We start from the raw sequence: 23,910 nt of genomic DNA, 5'->3' as shown, positions 1-23,910 counted from the left end.
GATGTTTCTTTTTCTCTCTCCCTCTCCCTTCTTCTCGGGGTGGGGGTGGTGGTGGGACAATGCAAAATAAAAATTTGGAAAAATAGGTTATAATACTAAGAAATTCTCAAAAATTGGGCAAACTATTAGAAAAGGAGAGTCATTAATAATTTGTTCATAATAATTTTTACCACTTGAGACAAAACTGATAGAAAATCTCCTGTGGGAATAAGTTGTTTCTAAATACAAATTACTTGACAACTACTCAAAGTTCATATACTGCAACTTAGTATTCCTTACTAAGGTAACAATGACAAACACCAGAAATGACAGCCCTGCAGTAATTTCAAGGCTTCTAATTTTATATTAAACGTGGTAATAACTGAATGGTACTTGGATCAAAATTAGTAACCAATTTTCACATAAAATATTAATAGCTCATATCCAAATATCATTATCCAATAACTGAATATTGGTTATTAAGAGTGTCTGCAGGCCGACACTCTTATCCACTAAATAAACCCGCTAATATGAGCTAATAATAATGTTTACAGTCTTCACAACTACTCACAGATGTCTTACCATAAGAAATTAATTTTGAAGACTAGTTCCTTCCCTTAAGTCTTAGAAAATTTTATTTTCAGAGATTAGTAAATTGAAAAGGCTACCGAGAACTTCAGTTAAAATACAATAAAAAAATTAAACATGTCCCGTAAGTATTGAAGCAAATCAGAAATTGTTCAGCCTAAGAATTAAGGTATTTGGTTAAAATGATTAAATTCAAGTCAAGCACACACAAAGATCCAAGTCAAAGAGACCTCACTAGATCCAGAGAATCTAACATACACTCATGAAATTTAGCTTAATATTAATAAATCATGAAGGGATTACTTTATATGATCCTTAAGAATACAAATGAGGCTGTGAAAGCAATTTTATTCTGAGTCTTACAAATCTGTGTTATTTTGTGTACCTGAACACTTAAAAAATGAATTTTCATCTGTATGTATATATCCAGAATGAATTTTTAAACTCCTCTCATGATACAGTAAAAGCTCAGTACTATACTTCTCTAATAAAACTTGCATCATCTTGACATCAATTCATTTTCCCCCCTATTTTATGCACAAAAAAAATTAGTTGATTTTTACCAATGAACTGGTAAAATCAGAAGCAACTAGAACTTAAAAATCACACAGCTTCTTAATATTTTATTCATAGCATTCTTTATACAGAAGCTTCACTGATACTAAAGCATCCTGTGGGGTAAAACACAAAATGATATTAATTATAAACAAAAAAACAAAGCACTTTTGACTTTAAAAAATTATATACATAGGTATATATTTATATTGACAAAAAGCATCACAATTATTACTGTATAAAAAAACTAAAAATAACCATGTAAAGCTAAGGCCTAAGTTCTTATTCTTATTTTTCCCTTTCATTTATATCTAAGAGATATTAGAAATTTAATTCTAGTACCTCAAATAAAATGTCTACATTATTTACAAACAGTATGGAAAATTAAAAGCTGCTATTCAGGTTAGACTGCTATTACCTGTTTTTACATTACAAATGTTGGGAGGGAGAGGGAGAAACACTACTAGCAAATTCCATTTCAAATAGAAGTATTTTTGTGCCTGAAATTTTGTTCTAAATTTAATTATATATTCTAATTGTTGAACAGCATTTGACTTTCAATAAATCTGAAAGTTTGAAAGAATACCACTATACTTCTTCATATTACTAATATAGATACTATTAAGTACAATATTATAGTAACTACAAGCTTAAATGAAACAATGGCAACATGGGTGTAGATGGAATTTTATTTAAAATTGTAAAATATGCCTTAATGTTTACCCATAATTATGAGACTAACAGTCTTTCCATCCCTTAAGAAGTCTCATAGATATGTTCCTAAATGATGAAACCTTCCAGTAACTTACCAGAAAAAAGTTTAATTATATTATTCTGTTCTTAGAATTATTATTCTTATATTTAAAAACATATTTTCTAAACCCTTGGTAAAATAAACACAATCAATTCAGTGTAACAGACTGAGGTTTAAACTGTACTTTAATTTTCAATTAAATGTAATCTTCTGGTTGGTTGAACCAAATGTAGACTTTGAAATGACTCACTCTGAAGATTTTCAAATCAATTAGAGTATGCATAAAAAAGTGGAGATAAGTTTTAGGGAAGGTATAAGGTAGTTAATGTAGAAAATGATAAATGCTAGTTTTAATTACAAAGATGATTCTAAATGAACATGAAAGTTAAATTAACACAGTATAAAAGAGAATAGCTTAAATAAACTGGGATTCACATATTACAATAGCCAAGTTATGAGAAAGTGAACTGAAGACACAAACAGTTCTGAAAATTCTCTTTTCAGCCTACTTCCAAAGAAATGGTCAGGCTTTTTTCCTGTACATAGTTTTGAGCTTTGTCTATACCATATATAGTAGAAAAATAAATTTTTTAGCAACCTAGAAACAGTTTATAAAACTCTTTAAGTTTACTTTTCTTTGCCAAACATGCCAATGTTAAACTGACAGCTATAAATTAAAGCTATATAGACAGGTATAAGTAATATATAACAAGTTAAGAATACTACATTTACCGGATTTTTCTTTTTAAAAATTACTGTACTTTCTTAATTCCTGTGTGCTTTGCAATAGGAATAATAGGGACTTTGTTTTCTTAGAAAAGATAATAACATGTAAGAGTATAACACAAGTAAGATAATTTATAATATACATGTACTTCAACAGCAGCCTGGTTCATGTCAACATCTTGATTCTGAAGTTGAAATTAGAAGTACATACCTAGGACATAACAGTTGGGAAAGACAACATTTATTTTAGGAAAAAATGGAGCAAATCAAACTCTTAGGAGCCTGGAATCTCAAAATCGTCTGTTTACTATAATACACATAAGACAACCTTAAAATTGTAGCATGATAAAGATTACAACATAGACCAAAGAATTTTCTCTTTACTACACAAAACAATAAAAAACAAACGCTTTCTTCCTTTCCAGAAAAAGAAAAAAAAAAAAAAATGGCATGGAATGATAATGAACAAATTTTGAATAAAGTCTAATAAAATTTACCTATGCCACCTATTCTGAAATTTTTATCTGTAATTAGTGTTCTGGTGTATCTTCACTAACAAAATAACCCCGGAAGCAGCAGTCACTTATAGCAAATCTGGTACCAACATTAAAGGAAAAAAATGGTTAAAAAAACGGTGCAAAAGACAACTTTCGATTTTAGTACAACATATCACAGAAAATCATATGAATACAAGGTTGCAATTATACATTTACACACTCCAAAGAGGCTGTCAGTACCCAAAGTATTTTTATTGCTATATTAGCAATGGATTTTTGGATGTTTTTAAGGGCCACATAAAAATAGATTCAAGAAACAGATTAAATTGAAGTCCTAGATTAAAATGTTTGGTTTAAAGAATTTTCTACAACGAATTTCATGTTTATGTATGAAAAGTTATATAACATTATATGAAAATGTCATGAAGTATTTTCTACACTATACTAAATGTATTTCCCAAGAGGGAAAAAATTAAAATATCTAAAATATATTAGATTAAGATTACAAGACCATCATAGATCTTTTAAACATGCATCTGTTTATAGAATTAACAGTATACAAGATGTTTATTTTATATGTACCATCAAGAAATGAGTTGGTGACAACTATCCTTTGCACAACATTATCAACTCACTTTAGCCACAAGCGTGTCCTTGGTATGTGTGTACAAGAAATATGCTCATTTACCCCTCATCATGTCATCCACAGGTTTACTTAGAAGTAAAGATGAAGGTGCAGAAAAATGTTAAGTGTATTCTTCTTTCTTTCAAACAACACCCCAAACATGGCATAAGTAGCCTGAAATTATAAAATACTTAAATGGGCTTTTAATTATCTACACTGACTGTTAAAATGTAAAGTAAATTAGGTTGCCCAAATTAGACATCAAATAACAAAACCAGCCATAAAGTAGGCTGAAAAGCATTAAATGTTACATATATTTGAGCTTTTAAATCATTTAATTTCTATAGAAAAATTTTATTCACAATATAATGTGACAGAAAATGCCACAGGAATGATACACTGATTGCAATGAGGTTGCATGCAACGCAGTTTTTGTATTTTATAGCTATTTTTGTTTATAAAAATTAAACCTCTCCAGTCATGCTTAGCACATGGTCTTAAATTTGTAATGTAAATGAATAAAGAATACCATATAGTTCAAAGAGAAAATGTCTCATCATTTTGAATCTGTAAGAAATATGAAGTATACTACTGAACCCTGAAACATGCATGTCTAGGTTTGCTGTCTGTCCATTTCAGGCTGTCTGCAATCACTTCCCACTCATATAATACCAAGAGGATCAGTCTGTAACTGTGGTTGTATTAGCTGAGGTTGCAGAGGTGGTGGTAACTGAAGTGGTACCATTGGTTCAACCAACTGTCCTGGATTTGAAGGCGGTGGAGGAGCAACAGTATTCACAATTTCTACAATTTCTCCATTGTAAAAGAAAAACTGACACTGTTGAATGAATGTTTCTACAACAGACTGATGGATCTTAGTGGTAGACAGAAATTCTTTTTTTTCAAAATCAGGTCTCATTAAGGTTGGCCAAAAACAGATGGATAAGTTGTCCGCTGTCATTAGGTTGATTTTATTTTGCTGACTAACCCTGAAATTATAATAGGAAAAAACGATTAGAAAACCAAATAAATTCATGACAATTAAAAATATCCTGGAGCTAGAATTGATCTCAGATATTTAGTTTTAACTCTTATCTTTAAATTTAAAATAATTTTTTGTGCATTCTATGTTCAACTACATTCTTGTAACAGGAGAAAATAGTAGTAAAATCCATTCCTTAAAGAAATCAAAGATAGCCTTTTAAAAATGTTTTAGCTTAGGGTTTTATAATTTACTTATAGAAGCTACCTTATTTATGTGAAAAAACTTTCTCTTAGTGTAAGGACAGGTGACAAATTTCAATGAGTTTTTAGCAACAGAAACAGAAAATGCATATCCAAATTCCCTACAGTGGGATGAGAGGACAAACCATAATGTGCCATCTCTTTGAACTTTGAAAAATAAAACTTTGAACTTTGGAAAAATTACTCAATATCTTCCAACCTAGACTTTCAACTTCTAAAAAAAAAGTAGTTTCTAGTATTTAAAAAAAGCCATATTTTCAATCATCAACCTTGTACATTGCTACAAACTTAATTTTAAAGCTAGTACTGATCACAGAAACATATTCCACCTTAAAATTAAAACTATGAACATATCCTATATAATAAAAGCTTAATATGCTAAATGGCCGACTGTTCAGCAGACCACTCAATCAATTGCTATGACGTGCACTGACCACTAGAGGTAAGATGCTCTGACCCGTAGGTTAGCTTGCTGCCTGGGTCCTAGCCGATCATGACTGGGCAAGAGGGCTGGACACACCTTGGAGCTCTCCCGTGGTCTCTGCCCAGTCAGCCGGCCCCCACTGGCCCCGAACAAGACTAGGTGAGACAGCCCTGATTGCCAGCCAGGCTGAGGGACCCATCCATGCACAAATTCATGCACTGGGCCTTTAGTATAAATATAAAAGTACAGATAAACATTATTAACTAATTTGCATTCAGTCCTTTAAATATGTGCACAAGCATTTCTACCATCATCTATAACAAATAAGAAACATAACACAAATCCTGAATTATAACTCAAAATTATTAAAATGAGAAGAAATCTTGGGTATTTACCAACCCTCTCATTTTACACATAAAGAAACAATCCAGCCCTTGGCCGGTTTGACTCAGAGGATAGAGTGTTGGCCTGCCTGCGGACTGACGGGTCCTGGGTTTGATTCTGGTCAAGGGCATGTGCTGTGGTTGCAAGGGGTGTGCAGGAGGCAGCTGATCAGTGTTTCTCTCACATTGATGTTTCTAACTATCCCTCCCCCTTCCTCTCTGTGGAAAATCAATTAAATATATATTAAAAAGAAAAAGAAAAAAAGGAACAATCCAGTATGCAAGGTAGTAGGAAAATGTTATACTTAAATTTACATGACAAAAAAAGTTTAAACCAAAGGAAAATCCCAACATAGGAGTTGCTCATCTAAGGTAAATATGTAACCGAAAAACATGTTTGCTGTGGTAAATTACTGCTCTTTGTTAAGATACTGAATTACAATATTCAGAATAAACATAGTGGCCCAAGTCAGGTGTTTTTATGCAGCAAGCAATTGTAGATTCTGAAAATACCTATAACGTTGAAAAATGTAAGAGTACAGGCATCAGGTATAATTGTTGAATCAAAAAGTACAATGAGCTCTGGCCAGTGACTTAGTTGGTTGAGTATTGTCCCATGCATCAAATGGTCATCAGTTGGATTCCAGGTCAGGGCACATGCCTGAGTTGGAGCTCAATCCCCAGTTGGGGGCATGCAGGAAGTAGGTGATGATCCATGTTTCTCAAAAATCAATAAAAACATTTTTTTTTAAAGTACAAAGGTATCAAATTAGTCAGAGATGAGGGTGATCAGGGAAGGCTTCCTTGAAAAGGTAATGTTTGAGTTGAGTCTAGGGTGATGAGCCTTATAATGGTAGGAAGAATAATTTAGTAAAAGCTGTGGTTTTTGCCCTAATGGGTTTGGTTCAGTGGATAGAGCATTGCACTGTGGACTGAAGGGTCTCAGGTTCGATTCCAGTCAAGGGCATGTCCCTTGGTTGAGTGCATGTCCCCAGTAAAACAGCTGATCTATGTTTCCCTCTCATTGATGTTTCTAACTCTCTATCCCTCCCCCTTCCTCTATGTAAAAAAAAAAAATCAATAATATATATATATATATATATATTTTTTTTTTAAACCTGTGGTTTTCTTAACTTCAGTGTATATGGGTACCTCCTGGAGGGCTTGTTGACAGAGAAAGTGAAGGATATGCACGAGATGGGGCCTGATCATTTGTATTCTTAAGTTCCAGGTGCTGCTGCTGCTTTGAGGACTGTTTTGAGAAAGACTGAAGTCATGTTAAGATGTTACAAGGACAGCCAAAAATCGATACTTTTTGGTTTAAAACAGTGGCATTTACTTGGTGCTAGGGAGAAAAGAAAAACTACTGATGAAGTTAGAATCAGACCAACTTAATGTTAAACAGTTTGGACTTTTTCTTTATATAGGATGTTAACTGGCAGGAAGAGAGTTCAATTATAAAGAAACTAGAAATCCGATGCACAAAGATTCGTGCTAGAATGGGCTTTCCTATCCCTGGATGATAGCACTGCCTTTCCACTCTGGCCCAGCCCCTTTCTGCTCAGGCCCCGGAGCTGCCTCTTTCAGCTCCTGCCCCTTCTTCTCATGCTAATTTTATTCTATAATGACAGCAATAAAACTTAAATATTGATTAATATTCTCTTCTAAGAGGAAGAGGCTGAAATTTACCTGGTTTGAGCACTGACATTATTAGTTAAAAAAACAAACTTCAGTTCATATTATGAGAAATAGATTATTAAAAAATTAATACAAATGTAGATAATTCTATTCAGTACCAACAACTTTGTGAATCTCATTCTTCTCATAAGTGAGAAAATCAAGACTTAATGAGGGTAATTTGCCCAAGGTCACAGAACTAAAAATGTTCAAGACCAAACCTGCTTGATTCCATAGTCTCAGATTTAAGCTATTATATAATACTGCCTTTTCACTTAATGTATGGCATTGGGAAGAGTATATTTAAACAAAAGGATAAGCTTGAATTTTAGTATATTTAGGGTTGCTAATAATAGATTTAATGTCCTGCATTTTAAGTAATAGTCAAGGTGAATAGTAATATGAATTCAAGTTTCTGACGAAATTTCATTGTGTCAAATATTCTAACAAAACAAGCTTAATACACAAAAGTAACAGTGATAGAAAAAGCAAATAAACTCTTAAAAGATCTGGATTCTGGTCATGTGTCATTTATTAATTACTAGAGGCCCAGTGCAAAAATTCGTGCACGGGGGTGGGGGGGTTAGGGCGTGTGTATGACCCTCCTGCATTCTCTCCAATTTGGGACCCCTTGGGAGATGTCCCGATTGCTGGTTTAGGCCCGATCCCTAAACTAGCAGTCAGACATCCCTCTCGCAATCTAGGACTGTTGGCTCCTAACCGCTTGCCTGCCTGCCTGCCTGATTGCTCCCTTGCTGGCCTGATCGCCCCAACTGCTCTCCCCTGATGGCCCGATCTTCACCAACTTCCCTGCCCTGCTGGCCTGTTTGCCCCCAATTGTCCTCCTCTGCAGGCCTGGTCACCCCTAACTGCTCTTCCCTACCATCTTGTGACAATGTGAGGGCAGCCATCTTGTGACAATGTTGCATCGCGTGGCGCCACCTAGGCTTTTATTATATAGGATGTGATATTTCCTCCTTTAAACCTCAATTTTTCCAACTTCAAATAGGTTGATTTGGTTAATTATCTAACTGTATACTTAAAGTTCTAAGATTCTGCAAAAGAGAACTATTAAAGAATAAAAGTAACATTAAAGAACATATACTCTTGGTTGCAGGCACATCCCCAGTAGGGGGTGTGCAGGAGGCAGCTGATTGATGCTTCTCTCTCATCGATGTTTTTAATTCTCTATCCCTCCTCCTTCCTCTCTGTAAAAGATCAATAAAATATATTAAAAAACAAACAAACAAAAAAAAAACCCACATGTACTTACCACACTTTCTATCTAAATAATCATTACATGTATGAAGAGTCATACACCTTAAAAAGTTGATGAGAATCTATTTTAATAATACATAAAAAATAATTTAGAAACTAAAATTGAACTATATGCTTAAATAAGGTCGTGTCTCTCTTTCTACTTTAAAATTACCAATTTATAAAGTTACATGTTTGAAATTTGTTCTGAATTTTATTTGCAAAAGGATAAAAACATAAAAATACCTGTTTAGATGTGTTATTACATATCTGAATACATCATAGTTTACAGGATGAAACTTCTTAACAATTTCTTTCAATGCATGAAGACGTTCTGTTTTATCTGGGATTTCTGTAAAGTTAAAGCAGTAAGGTATTTGTGTGAAACTCATACATTTAAAAGTATTTTATAAGGCTTCTTACTATCCTTATTGTAAAGAAACAATCAGGAATGTGTTTGAATCATATTAGGATAGCTAAACAAAAACAAAAAAAAAATGTTATAAAGAAACTGCTAAAAACACATTATCAACTATTGCAATAGCCTGTTTGCACGTAAAGCTAATCACTATAGAACAAAGTTGACTTAAGATGGTAAAATGGGAAAGATTACAACAATTTATATTAATTTAGAATCAATTAATTACTTATGAAACTGTTAGTCTCTTAAGTGTCACCAAATTCCTTTTTCTTTTCATTTTGTTTAGCCATTCTCAGCTTGCAAACACCTATAAAAATTTGATGGCCAGCTGAATTTGGCCTGTTGGTCATAGTTTGCCAATACCTGATTTAAAAGCACCCTATTTATAATCCACTTTGCTTACTGAAAATCTTTCTTCACAAGCAGTACAAACATTTAGCTCAGTTACTCTCTAAATTTATGCAAATCATGAAACAGGATAATAGAAATTTGGTTCTGCAGTAAGTAAGAGATAAGAGAGTGCTTTACTGCTCTTCCAAAAAGTAACAATGGTTATTCTGGAGATCAATCTGCATACCAATTCACAGTAGGTAGTACAACCAAGTACTAACAAATGTGATTTGCCACAGATTACTTCTATTATACATCAGTAGTCAAAAACTTCCTAAGTAGGAAAATTCTGAGGCTGCTATTTATTAAGAAAATATAAGCTATCAAGTGAACCATTTTCCAATTTATATATGAAACTGTCTGTGTAAGGCTTTATACTATATACTTTTTTTTTTAACGAAAAGTTTTTTAACTGAGAACTTTAACATAATCAAAATTATAAGAAAGTAGTTTCACTTTAAAGAGCCTTAACACTTGTAAACAAAAGGAAATAGAGAGAAACACTTAAAAAAACACTCATTTTTTGAGGAGAAATTGTGGAGTGAGCACTAAGTTACCCAATGCTTGAAAAGATCTTCTATGTCATTTTTTCAGGTAACAAATGAGTATTTGTTTAATAGAAATAGCGGGATAAATGACGCCAAAGCAGGAATAAGTACTAAATAAGTATTCTTTCTTCCCGCCTTCTTTTAAATGACTTTAGACATGAGGCCAAAGTTAATTTCACTCCAACTGAAAAGTTTATTTAATTTTCCTATAATGCCTTTGAGTTTGAATTAAAAACATAACTCTCAAACTTCTAATACAATGATCTTCAACTTCTAGGGGTATCCACTCAACTGGAAGACTAACAAAAACTAAATATTTCTGGGGACCAACTCCAAGGATCTTGATGTTTTATTTATATAGCTTAATGTTATAAGAAAAAAAATTATTAGCTACACATTCCAGTGCATGGTTAATTTTAACACATAGCAATCAATATACAACACTCATCATCCCTCTCAAGGAAGAAAGGGAAGGAGGGAAGGAAAGGGAAGGGAGGGCGGGAAGACAAGGAAGAAAGGGAAGGAAGGGAAGGAAGGGAAGGGAGGGAGGAAAGGCTTATACTTACTTGCTGCTTCCAGTAACTCTGGATGAAGAGAATATGGAATTAAAGGATCTGGAAGATCTGCAAAGAAAGCTTTAAGAGCTCCAGCTACAGCATTTACTGTTACTTCCATTGATACTAGACTGATATTATGATCTAGAAGACAAAAATATATTAATTTACAATTTATGTAATAAACTTAAGTTATTATAGAAGTACTTAAGTCTTCTCATCAGCCACCTTTGTTTACAGGCTGATTCATCTCTCCTCCATGTGTTAACATAGATAAACTATAAGATAAGGAAACAGAGAATCAAGCAAGAAGCTTAATTAGTATACTAAAGAACATTAGCTTTTACTAATATCTATGTTTAAAATATTTTGTTTATATAAGCTATTTAAAAGAGGCCATAAAGAAACAAATACAAAACAGAGAAATTATAAATACAAATTCAAATTTACGCCTTTTAAATTATACTTAAAAATCTATCCTATATAATAATCCTATATAATAAGAGGCTACTATGCAAATAGACCAAACGGTGGAACAACCGGTTGCTATGACATGCGCTCAACACCAAGAAACATGCGAGGAACATGGTGGGCGTTGGCTGCAGCAGGATGAAGGTGCATGGGGGCACCAGACCAAGGCGGGATGCCAGTCACTGTAATCAAGGCAAGCCTCCAGTGGTTACTGAAAATTCTTTGCTCCCGTGTACTGTGGTCCAGCCTGGCGCTTGCACCCACAGCAGACATCAGAGCCACTGCTTGCACCCTCTGCTGGTGCCGGGCACTGGTCCCAATCGCCCGTGAGGGCTTCTCTATCTCCCCCTGCTCCAGAGAGGTGGTTGGGGCAGCAGCTGCTGCTTGCACCCACTGATCCTCTTGCACCCAATACTGGTGCTGGCTCCAATCGCTTTCAGCGCATGGGACCAGCGGTGGCAGGATCAGGGCTGCCAACAGACAGGGGACCAAGGGGTGTGGTGGGAAGGGCTGGGTGGGGATGTGGAGGCCTGATGCCTACAGCAGCATCGTGGCCCACAGTTCCTGTCAAGGTGCACAAATTCATGCACTGGGCCCCTAGTCTGTATCAGTAAAAGGGTAATATACTAATTAGACTGGGAGACTTCCAGATGTCCTTCAGGACAAAGCCATGGTGGCGAGGCCGAGGCAGAGGCATTTGGTGGCAATCAGACCAGGAAGAGAGGGCAGTTGGGGGTGATCAGGCCAATGGGGACGGGGGACAGTTGGGGTGAGCAGGCAGGCAGCAAGTGGCAAGAGTAGATGGAGAAATTGGCACTGAGCCGGATAGGTGAGGTGCACAAAACTTCTGCCTGGTAGCGTTGGGGCTCAGAGTTGTGGGGGATAACAAAGCTCTGGCATCCGAGGCCTTGATGGTTGGCATGGGGTGTGTGAGAACCTGGCATGGTGCAGGACACACCTCTCCTGCCTCTACCTGGCATGGGCTCCACTGTACTGCTGGCAGGGGGAGGGCAGGGGCTGGCCCAACACAAGCCACTCACTGCTTGCCATCTGCTGCAGCTCATTAGTTCCCTATGGATTGGGAGGAGTCGACCAGTGGAGCCCACAGCATGTGGCAGCAGCTGTGAAGGTCACCACAGCAATCCAGCACTGACTGCAGGGCTGACTTCCAGTTGGTCATTACAACCCAGGGTTTTTATATTATTAGGATAATTAGTTGGACCAATATCATAGAAAAAAATTTTTAGATCACATTTTTAAATAAGTACTATCTGTGATATACAAAGATGCTAATGTGTCATAAATCAATTTGCTATTTTTCTAATTCTGGTAGTAGAGTTATAGCTCTCCTGTTTCTTGACTGTGGTATCTTCTATTAAATGAGTGGCCTGGTGCACAAATTCATGCACACTGAAAGGAAATTAGTTAGAATAAATATTTTACTGTTGCTATTTGCCCTTTCTCTATAATGTAAGTGCCAACCAAATTCACGATCGACAATGATGGAAACATACACACATGCCATTGGTTGCTAGAGAGAGCTTTATATGTATCATGCATGCATAACATAGCAGTAAATATCAATATGAAGATTATTATTATATATCATGCAGGAAGAACAAAGGGTAAAATATTTAACTGTAGCAGTGTTTGACTATATTCTGCATAGTGAGAAAATCTGAAGGCATTTTCTTTTTAAAAAATACATATTTTTATTGATTTTAGAGAGGAAAGGAGAGGAAGAGAGAGAGAGAGAGAGAGAGAGAGAGAGAGAGAGAGAGAGAGAGAGAGAGAGAGAGAAAGAGACAGACATAAATGATGAGAATCACCTATCGACTGCCTCCTGCACACCCCTCACTGGAAATCAAGCCCCCAATCTAGGCATATGCCCTGATCAGGAAAATCAAACCATGACCTCCTGGTTCATAGATTGACGCATAACCAATGAGCCACGCTGGTCTGGCCTGAAATCATTTTCAAGGTCCACCATTTCTTATTTCTTTTCAGTCATGTCAAGTTTCTAAGCTTTCTAAATCTCCGTTTTCCAGCTAATGAAAGAAAATAGGATTCCACTGAGTCTCCTATCTAACTACTCCAGGACTTCTGTGAGGATCAAATGAGACGAGGCATGAAAAAACACTTCACAGACATTTGGTTAGTGTAAAATGTTTCCACCTGGCTATCAAGTAAGTTGTGCTCCTGGGCTGAAGAAACTGCAAGGAAGGAGGCTAGTCGCTAGGGAGATGAAGCCAGGTATTGCTATGTGATGTCATTACCCAGCCGGACATTTAGCATATTAACCATATCTGCATGTATGTCTGTGTGTGTGTGTGTGTGTGTGTGTATGTATGTGTGTGTGTGTGTGTGTGTGTATATATATATATATATATATATATATATATATATATATATATATATTTATTTATTTCTAATTCCACTTCAAAGCTCTCTCCCTTCAACATATATATCCTTAGGTTTTCACATGAAAATCAATCTTCCCACCATGAAATTTTAATAAGAAAAATGAAACAATTTTATTTTATATAATTATCACCTTACCTTGATCAAACTGCTTTTGAATATTGTCTTGGTCAGTTTTGTTCCCACTAACACGGTAGAGTCCTTCAGTACATAATCCTAAAAAAATAAAGAGAGATATATAACTCTTATGTACATCTTAGCTACTTAAAAAAAAATATATGGTGGTAAAATATTTTAAAGAGTAAATATTTTGAGTATTTTACTTAAAATAAGTTGTTAATACAGTAGGTCCTCAGGTTATGTTGATCGGTTCCTAAGGTGTGACGTAATGTGATTTTCACCATAAGTCGGAACCCACCTACATGAGCACCTATGTCACTCACATGGAGCACATACACAGCAGTAATGAAGTGAAATAGTAAAAAAATTTAAAAGAAAGATAACAATTCCTGACCTAAATAATAAAAAACATAAAGCACATATATACGCACATCAAAATGACGGAACTTTTTTTAATATAAATAAATGGGAGATGGCGACGTAATGACATACATCGAGTCTGACCTAATCCAAGGACTGTCGGTAGACTTTTTATTTTAAACCATTTAGGATATTCAGTTTCACACAAATGAAAAGACGCATTTCTCCCTAATCCTTCCACTAAACACAACCCCTGAATCCAATATATAAAAAACAAACATCAAAAGCCTCTGAATGGTGGAGAAATGAAGGTATACTGGCTAGTGACCCTGGATCTTGAGGAACAACATGACAGCGAGTTCCCTGGGTTTTCTTTTTTGCCTCTTATATATCCTTGACCTGGCAAAAGAGGAACCTGCAACCCAGAACACCAATGAGCACAGGCAAAATATAAAAATAAGACAACACACAGAAAGCCAACAGCAATAAAAGCCTGCTCTTTTTAGTGAACAAATTAGAAACGGTACAGCATAGCAATAAAAACAAACATTTTTTTATTATAATCACCCTAACTCCAGTTAAATGCCCTGATCCCACCACTCCTCACACATATCACTGATGACCAAGTAAAGAAACTAGAATTCCACCTCTACCCAACAGTAACTAAATGCCCTTTAAAATCCTTGGAGTGTCAGAAGGGGGAGAAGATAGCCTAAATTTCCACCCTCCTTCAAGGTAAGGCGGACCTTCTCTCCTCCCCACCATGCAGTGTCAGTAGAGGTTAGTGGAGACTCAATACCCGCACCTTGCAGTAGCAAATCAGCCTTTCTCCCCTGACAGTTTAAGGCCAGAAGAGGCCAGCTAAAATAGAATATTTAGATATGATCCAAATACTCATAGCATAATATCCCAAGTCAGAGCTCTTTGAAGAAAAGGCTGATTCCAAGGCTGGATCAGGAAAGTATAAGCCAAGCCTGGTACATCTTAGGACAGACAGAAAAGAAGCACTTAAAGAATTATGGGGCCAGATCTTAAAAGGACATGCATGGATTATAACCCATCGAGTATAATAAGAATACATGAGACCATTCCATATAAATAAATATTAAATTATTAAATCCATAGTTTAACTCCAACAAAGAAATATGGCAGACATGACCAAATGATCAAAATTAATATCACCTATATCAAGACAAACTGACATCCTATCTCAGCAAATATGATGCACTTCTAAAGATACAATATCACTGGCAGTATTTGTAACAAAATGTGTAATTCCAATCTAATAATGAGGAAATATGGGAAATTGAGGTAGAAAAAAAGTCCATCCATACAGTAAAATGCCAACCAATAAATAGAGAAAATAGTAGAGATTTAAAAAAAAAATCATCAATGGAGACTAAGACTTTATAGCTGAAAGTATGACGACAGTCTTAAAGTTAAGAAAGACCAAAGAAGTTTAGAAACTCTCAAATTAAAGGTGTTGAAAAACACATGATCACTAAATGCAATGTATCTAGATTAGATCATGGGCTGCCCCACTAATAAAATTAAATAGCCCAAAATGTCAATAGTACTGATGCTGAGATATCCTGACATAGTGATAAGCTTTTAGTATTATTTGCTAAGTGAAAATTATAAGGTCCTTAATCATCTATGCCAAAAATCTTGCCTTCTATTCACTAATAATTGAAAGATGTGAAAAAAAATTAACAAAAACATTAACTCAATTATCTAAATGTAAATTATCCAACTTTTATTTAGACTTCAATCATTTAAATCCCAAAGGTTTTATTCAGGGCCTACAAATAACAAAAGCATTAGAAATCTATCCCAACATTCCAGAATTAAATATAAAAATTTAAAATGGTAACTTTTAACCAAGTAGCACCATCCTTTTTCTTTTAGTAGGTAACCAACCATTGCACCACACAGAATTCTTGATAGCCAATGTTCTAAAATGGTACTGATTTCTTTTGAGTTGCTAACATATACAAGGGTTTCACCTTTGTTTCGCTATACCTACAGGTTGAAATAATTATGTCATAAAATAAATTAAAAAGGGTGAAGAAGTAAAGTATATAGATAGTCCATAAATTAAATATGTACAAGGGGAATGGCATCAGCAAAAGAAATGAAAATAGCAAGTTCACGATTTGGTTCCTTCATAAAAGCCACAAATTAGCTGCCAAAAAGTGTCAGAATCAACTTTTGCAGAATCCTAGAATCTAGTAAAAAAAGGTCACAACTATCAGAAAAGGTTTGGTGAAGAAAGAAGCCTTAAATTGCCCACCTACCATCCCACCACACCCCAGACTAGCAACTCTGGGTGCAGGCTGCAAGTGTCAGAGGGAGCAATACAGATCTTATTGTCAAAGAATTGTTGTTTTGGCCTGAATAGTGTGGCTCAGAGGTTGACTGTCGACTCATGAACTAAGAGGTCACCACTTCAACTCCTATCAGGGCACACGCCTGAGTTGCAGGCTCAGTCCTCAATAGGGGCCATGTAGGAGGCAGCTGACTTATGTTTCTCTTGTTGATGTGTCTACATCTCTATTCCTCTTCCTTCCTCTCTCCCTAAGATCAATAAAAATATATTAAAAGGAAAAAAAAGAATTGTGGTTGTGGATTTCAACCTGTTTGGCAGCTCCTTAAAGGAAAAGCTAAGAGCTTGCCTATATTTTACTCAACCTGAAGTGTTCCCAGGGTTGGAGTAGCTTCTCTCAAGCATTCAAAGGCATAAATTTAGCTGTATCAATGTGGGGAAAGGAGCAAAAGTTAGGACCAGCAATAAACTGAAAAGCCTAGGAGGGAAGATGTTGGGAAAAATAGATAGTAGGGGAATAGGGTTTTTATAAACTCCTACATATAGTACTGGGGAGTTGAGAAATCCACATGCACGCCTAGGGCTGGATGTATATTCAGAAAATGGCTGGCAAGATTCTAAACGTTCACCTCTGGCTGGCCATTAGGCTATGTCCAAGCTGAGGGTGAAGGTTTAGGCAGTTATAAATGGTTTGGTTTAAGGGCTGAAAGAGTTCCACAGAGCTAATCTGCAAAGACTTAGAAATAATTTCTTTCCATGGCTCAGGCATTTTAAGGGAACTGTCAAAACACTAGCTAACCATTTAAGCTCCAGAATACAGACTTCAGTGGACACAACGTAAGAAAATATAGACTTTAAAAATATAGTTTAGAGCCTTAGCTGGTTTGGCTCAGTGGATAGAGTGTCGGCCTGCAGACTGCAGGGTCCCAGATTTGATTCTGGTCAAAGGGGCATGCCCTGTTTGCTGGCTCAATCCCCAGTTGGGGGCATGCAAGAGGCTCCTGATCAATGATTCTCTGTCATCAATGATGTTTCTATCTATCCCTCTCCATTCCTCTCTGAAATAAAAATATACTTAAAAATATATATCATTTAGAAAAGTCGTAGAACAAGCAAACATAGTCAATATACAGCAACAGCAAACCTTGGTGATGGGGAACAATCTGATTTTCAGATATGTTATAATATAATATGTAAGACCTGTTATTTTTCTCTCTTTTTTTTCCTTACACTTATTTTTATTTAATTATTTATCCTCACCCAAGAATATAATATTTTTCCATTGACCTTTTAGCGAGAGTATAAGGGAAGGGGAGAGACACACAGAGAGAAACATCGATGTAAGAGAGACAGACACATCGACTGTTTGCCTCCTGCATGTGTCCCACCAGGGGCTAAGGATCAAGCCTGCAACTAAGATATATGCCCTTGACTGGAACGAACCCAGGACCCTTCAGTCTGTGGGCCAATGCTCTATCCACTGAGCTAAACCGGTTAGAGCTGAAAACTGTTATTTTCAACAAAAAATTAAAAGGCATGCAAAGAAATAAAACAGGATGGTACATTCCAGGACAAAAAGTAATTAATACAACCTGTCCATGAGGAAAACAGTTATTGTGCTTACTAAAGACTTTAAATCAACAGTTTCAAAAATTCACAGGAATTATATCCCCAGTGGGGAACGTGCAAGAGGCAGTTGATCAATGATTCTCTCTCATCGTTGATGTTTCTACTTCTCTCTCCCTCTCCCTTCCTCTCTGAAATCAATATATATATATATATATTATATATATATGTATATGTATGTATAAGTATATGTATATGTATGTATATATGTATATATGAACTTAACAATTGTTTGAGATTATCCAGTCAGTGAGCAAAACCAGAAAAATAATGAAGAAAAATGAATAGCACCAAAGAGATTTCTGGGACACCATCAAGCATAACAACATATACATACAAAGGCTTTCCCTGATATAAAGGAAAATATGTGAAGAAATAATGGCTGAAAAACCTAAATTTTGAAAACAAAAATTCCACAAATCTACACATCTAAGAAGTTGAAACTGCAAGCAGGATGAACTCAAGAGAGCTACATGAAAAGAGAGAGAGGGAGAAGTAGAGAGAAGTGAGTCATTACATCCTAGGAATTCACAATAAAAATTATCTTCAGAAAAAGAGAGGGAAAACTATCAACCATGAGTTATGTATCTGGCAAAACTATCATTCAAAATGAAGGAAAAGTTAAAGATATTCTTAAATAAATAAAAGTTGAGGGAGTTTATCACTAGTGGACACATACTACAAGGAATGCTAGTGGGGGTCCTCCAGTAACCTGAAGTCATACAAAAGCTAAATAACAAAGATAAAAGATATTACATAGGTAAGTATACAAATACTGTATTTTTGATTTGTAAATCTCCTGTTGTTCCTATATGACTTAAAGAAATGCATAAAATAATTATTATACATCTATGTTATAGGTATATATGTATAAAAATGTAATTTGTGACAATAGCAATACAAAGAAGTAGGAGACGGTTGTAAAGAAGCAGAGTTTATATACTATTGAAACAAAGTTTTTTTAAATTAAAATCTGATCGCTATAAAGTTAAGATGTTAATTTTAATGCCCAAAATGACGACTATGAAAATAATTTTTAAATATACAGAAGAGAAACAAGAGGGGATCGAAGGTCACATTAGAAAAAAATCACGAAAGAAAGCAATACTATAGGAATTGAGAAACAAAAAGTTTAACACATAAAATAGGGAAATGGTAGAATTAAGTTCTCAGAAATTACTTTTAAAATGGGTTACACAACAAAATAATCCAAGTTTATGAACTCCCAAAACACTCTCTATAAACCAATGAAACAAATATGTTGAATGTAAAAGAATGGGAAAATACATTCAATGCAAATAATAACCAAATAACTAGGTGGCTACCCTAATTTCAGAAAAGATAAACTATGACAAGAATTGTTATAAGAGACACCCAAAGACATAAAACTTTGATTAACAGGGTGAGTCCCAAAATATATGAAGCAAAAATTGACAAAATTGAAGGGAGAAATAATTCAACTATAAAAGTTAGAGACTCTAACTGTTACAGGCGTCTTCAAACTGCGGCCCGCAGAGGAGTCTGATCCGGCCCGCCAGGTTTTTTGGGCAGTGAGTGCAGCCGAGGTGTTACAGTAGGAATTAGTAGTTCATATAGTCCGGCCCTCCAGCTCTCTGAGGGACCGTGATCTGGCCCCCACTTTAAAAAGTTTGAGGACCCCTGCGTCTAATACTATACTTTCAATAATGAATAGACAATTAAACAGATCACCAAGAAAATAGAAAACTTACTAATATAGTAAAGCAACTAAACCAAATAAACATTGCACACCCACTGAGGAGCAACACACTATACAAGGAATATTCTCTAGGACAGACTAGATGTTAGGTCACAAAACAATAATAAATTTAAAGGTTTTGAAACGATGCCAATATGTTTTGACCACAAAAAATGAAACTAGAAGTAGGTAACAAAAAGAAAATTCACAAATATGTTGAAATTAAATGTTGGTTTTTTTTTTGTTTTTTTTTTGGTCAATCCTCACCGGAGGACATTTTCCCATTGATTGTTAGGGAGAGTGGAGGAGACAGGGAAAGACAAAGAGAAACATCAATATGAGAGAAACACAGAGATTGGTTGCCTGCTGCAGGAGTCCCAACCAAGGCCTGGGCAAGGGAGGAGCCTGCAACCAAGATAAATGCCCTTTGAACCTTTGGTCTGCGCAAAGCGGCTATGGTTAAACAACATAGTCTTAAAAATAGCCTATAGATCATCAAAGAAGAAACTACAAATAAAATTAGAAATTACTTTGATTAAAAAAAGAAGATATAAGATACAAAAATCTAAGGAATGCAGCAAAAACAGTGATGAGAAAGAAATCTGTAGCTGTAAATATATACTACATTAAAATAGAAGAAAAAAATTTCAAAATTTCAACTTGAAGGTTAAGTTAACCTTAAGGAAATAGAAAAAAAAAAAAAAAGAGCAAACTAAACTCAAAGCTAGCAGAATGAAAGGAAAAATTAGAATGAATATAAATAAATATAAAGTAAAAGAACAGAAGAACCACAAAAAAAGAATGCTTGCTCTTGTCATTTCTAAATAAACACTGTACTGAAATTCTAGCTAGAATAATTAAGCAAGAAAAAGATAAAGGAATCCAAAATGTAAAAGGAATGAAGTATAACTATCCCTAAATTGTTGATTTAACTCTTAGAACAGTGGCCGGCAAACTCATTAGTCAACAGAGCCAAATATCAACAGTACAACGATTGAAATTTCTTTTGAGAGCCGAAAAGTGACTTCTGTGAAGTCATGAAGTTTCAATTGCACTGTATGTGTGTGCCCGCACGTGGTATTTTGTGGAAGAGCCACACTCAAGGGCCCAAAGAGCCGCATGTGGCTCTTGAGCCGCAGTTTGCCAACCATAGTCTTAGAAGGAAACACAGGAGTAAATTTTCATGACCTCGTGACCTTGGGGTGATAATTTGGTTGGCAACCACAAAAATTACAATATGGCAGGTTTCAATTTAACTTAAGAAACAAAGCATTTAAGACAGATTTTACTTAAGAATAGTTTTTGTTTCCTTGTCATAACCATAGAGAATCTTGCATGTTGTACATCACTTTCATCATCCATTATCAACATAATGCAAAATCCATATACTTATATTACAACTTAGTGGCTCAGCATAATCCAAATTATTCAGTTGGTATATAAAGATAAAATTTGAAAAACCTTACTGTAGCATAAATGCTGTTATTCTCTCTCATCTTTAGCAATCAATGATCACGCATTCTTTGTATTTGTAGGAAAAAACACACAAATGTTAATTCTAGTTTGGAATATAAAGACTTAAATATTATTAATGTGTAACTAATATCACAAGAACAAAGACTCATGGTTCTCAAAAAAATTGAAGCACCTTTTTAAAAAATGTACTAAGTAAGAATTTAATTATAGACTGTTTTAGAACCGAGGGGTATCTTCTCTTATGGAGATTATGATCTAAAGGTTATAAAGGAAAAAATGTGTTTTTTAAAAATATATATATTTTATTGATATTTTACAGAGAGGAGGAAGGGAGAGAGATAGAGAGCTAGAAATGTCGATGAGAGAGAAACATCGACCAGCTGCCTCTTGCACACCCCCTACCGGGGATATGCCCGCAACCAATGTACATGCCCTTGACCCGGGACCTTTCAGTTGCAGACTGATGCTCTACCACTGAGCCAAACCGGTTTCAGCGGAAAAAATGTTTTTAAAGCTTTAGCTAAAACCCAATGACCAGCAACTTCAAGAAGGCAATGCTTTGACCTGGGGGTTGGTGGGGGATAGGGACCAGTAAGAGGGGGGAAATGGGGAGTAAAATGGGAGATATATCTGTAATACTATCAATAACAACAAATATTGAAAAAGAAGGCAATGTTCTTGCTAACAAAACATACTTCAAAAAGCTACTAGAAACCATAAAAGGTAATATTAATATACCAGAAAACCTTATGGAATTCCTGCCAGACATAGGCATTCTCTAAACAATGCTTTAAGGGCTAATATATAATATTCCTCTTTGTTCAATCAAAAATAAACAGGTCACTTGAATCATTACATTCAGATGTCAATGATATCAACTTTTACCACATATCTGAATGACATTGGTAAAGTTATTATCAGCCCAGAATTCCAAAAGCAACATAAAAAGTCCTTTATAAAATGACATCATTTGTCTCCTAATGCAACCTGTGATGCAATTAAGGATACATTAGTCCTATGTAGAATTCCAGAGAAAAATGTTTAACTAGTGTTTGACTAGGAATTAGAAAATAAATTTAGGAATGTTCAGGGGGGAAAAGGGGGCTTAAAATCTTTAAAAGGTATATCATGAAAACACAAACAAAAGTTAGGAAACTATTCTAAATTATAGAAAACCAAAGAGAGACAACAAGTAATGTAATTAATGATCCTTGACTGGATCCTAAACTGAAAGAATGAAAGTTTTTAAGGAAGATTATTAGGTCAATGGGGGAATTTGAATATACACAGAATATTACATAATTTAATTTTAACTGAGAAGAAAAAAAGTTTAAGAAATATGGCAACAAGTTAATAGTGAATCTAGGTGAAAGGTATATATAGGCACTTAATCATGTTGTTCTTACATTTCTGAAAGTTCAAAACTCTTCAAAATTTAAGAGAAAAAATGGTTATTAAAAAAGTAATCCTTTACAAAAGCAAGATAATAAATTGGCTAGGGAATTATGGAATGATTATTTCAGATTTGTGGTCATATATTTAAAGTGAAATACACAGTTTATGTTTTTCTACAACCATGATCCACTTTTTGGTCCAACCACAGAATACGCAGGGAGTTAGTTTAACCAAAGCTCAAGTTTTGCCAAGTGAAAAGCATGGTACGGGTTGAAGAGCTATGCAAAGGAGTGAACATAAAAATGAGAGACTATAACCAATTCTTCAAAACACCAAATGGAAATGATTAAAGTTTAGATTAATAGGCTTTATTTCTTTAAAAATACATATATTTACTTTAGAGATAACACCAAGATTCATTCATCTACATCACCTCAATTATTTCCAACACATCATTGGTGTGTTGGAGCAACACACAATTTTTAGAACTATATTTAAAGAACCTCATTGGCATTTGCCCTAACTCAGTTTTATAAGAAATATAACTTGAAAGCTTTATATTGCTTTCTTTATAATTCATTTGCAATAGTGAGGGCATTCCAGATTAACTATGTTTACATGCAAATACAAATTTTGGCAAATAGCGATGAAAAAAATTCCTCACGTATCTGGAACTTGGTCATCTGATCACTTCATCTAACATAACTGAGGGAGGGGGTGGGGGTGGGGGAGGGGGAGGGGGTGGGGGAGAAGGGAAACAAAAAAGTCAAAAAATAACCAAAAAGATATCACAAAGCCCTTGCACTAATATATTATTTCATTTATAGGAGCACCACTTCCTGTTTTTCCAGAGTCCATTTAATCTAATAAAATGCACAATTTAAGCTAATTCTGCCATGTTTTCTTGACTTACAGCAGATTAGAAGTTACAAGTTGGAAAAGCAAAATATTAGCAGCAGATACAGTGACAAAAGGCCCCAAATTGAAAAACTATAAAATGAAAAAAATTTAGAAAGTCTCTAACATATTGAGGTATACCTCAATAGATTCTGAAGTTAGCACACGTTTAGAACCAGAGAAAGCTCTCATTAAAATACTACTCTAAAGGAAGAAACTCTTCCAAACTCTTTCTATGAGATACTACCCTGATACTATGGCCCAAAAGACAGACACCGAAAAGAAACTATAGAGCAATATCCCATATGAATATAGATGCAAAAATCTTCAACAAAATACTAACAAACTGGATCCAATAGCATATTAACAGGATTATATTTCATGATTAAGCGGTATTTATCTCAGGAATGCTAGTGTGGTTCAACGTAAGAAAAAAATAATGAGCCGAAACCGGTTTGGCTCAGTGGTAGAGCATAGG

General features: G+C 35.0%; 1 protein-coding gene across 5 annotated transcripts in view; it reads right to left on the bottom strand.

Annotated features, from left to right (window-relative positions):
* Positions 1 to 900: 900 nt before the first annotated feature.
* The window catches only part of ARHGAP5 (Rho GTPase activating protein 5), a 74,698-nt gene continuing 51,688 nt past the window's right edge, over positions 901 to 23,910 (bottom strand). For 4 of the 5 annotated variants that reach the window (XM_036451306.2, XM_036451297.2, XM_036451290.2 and 1 more), the window contains 4 exons: positions 13,654 to 13,731; positions 10,636 to 10,767; positions 8,957 to 9,062; positions 1,094 to 4,713 (listed from right to left, as the gene is read on the bottom strand). In XM_036451306.2, the coding sequence (XP_036307199.1) occupies positions 4,386 to 4,713; positions 8,957 to 9,062; positions 10,636 to 10,767; positions 13,654 to 13,731 (644 nt within the window). In that variant the 3' untranslated portion in view covers positions 1,094 to 4,385. Of the gene's footprint in view, positions 4,714 to 8,956; positions 9,063 to 10,635; positions 10,768 to 13,653; positions 13,732 to 23,910 lie in introns of all 5 variants that reach the window. The other variant, XM_036451323.2, reaches the window with a different exon arrangement.

Source organism: Pipistrellus kuhlii, unplaced genomic scaffold (genome assembly GCF_014108245.1).
Source record: "Pipistrellus kuhlii isolate mPipKuh1 unplaced genomic scaffold, mPipKuh1.p scaffold_m20_p_1, whole genome shotgun sequence".
In the NCBI taxonomy this organism is placed as follows: Eukaryota; Metazoa; Chordata; class Mammalia; order Chiroptera; family Vespertilionidae; genus Pipistrellus; species Pipistrellus kuhlii.
The sequence above is the reverse complement of the archived record's forward strand: the minus strand, read 5'-3'. Positions and strand labels throughout refer to the sequence as shown.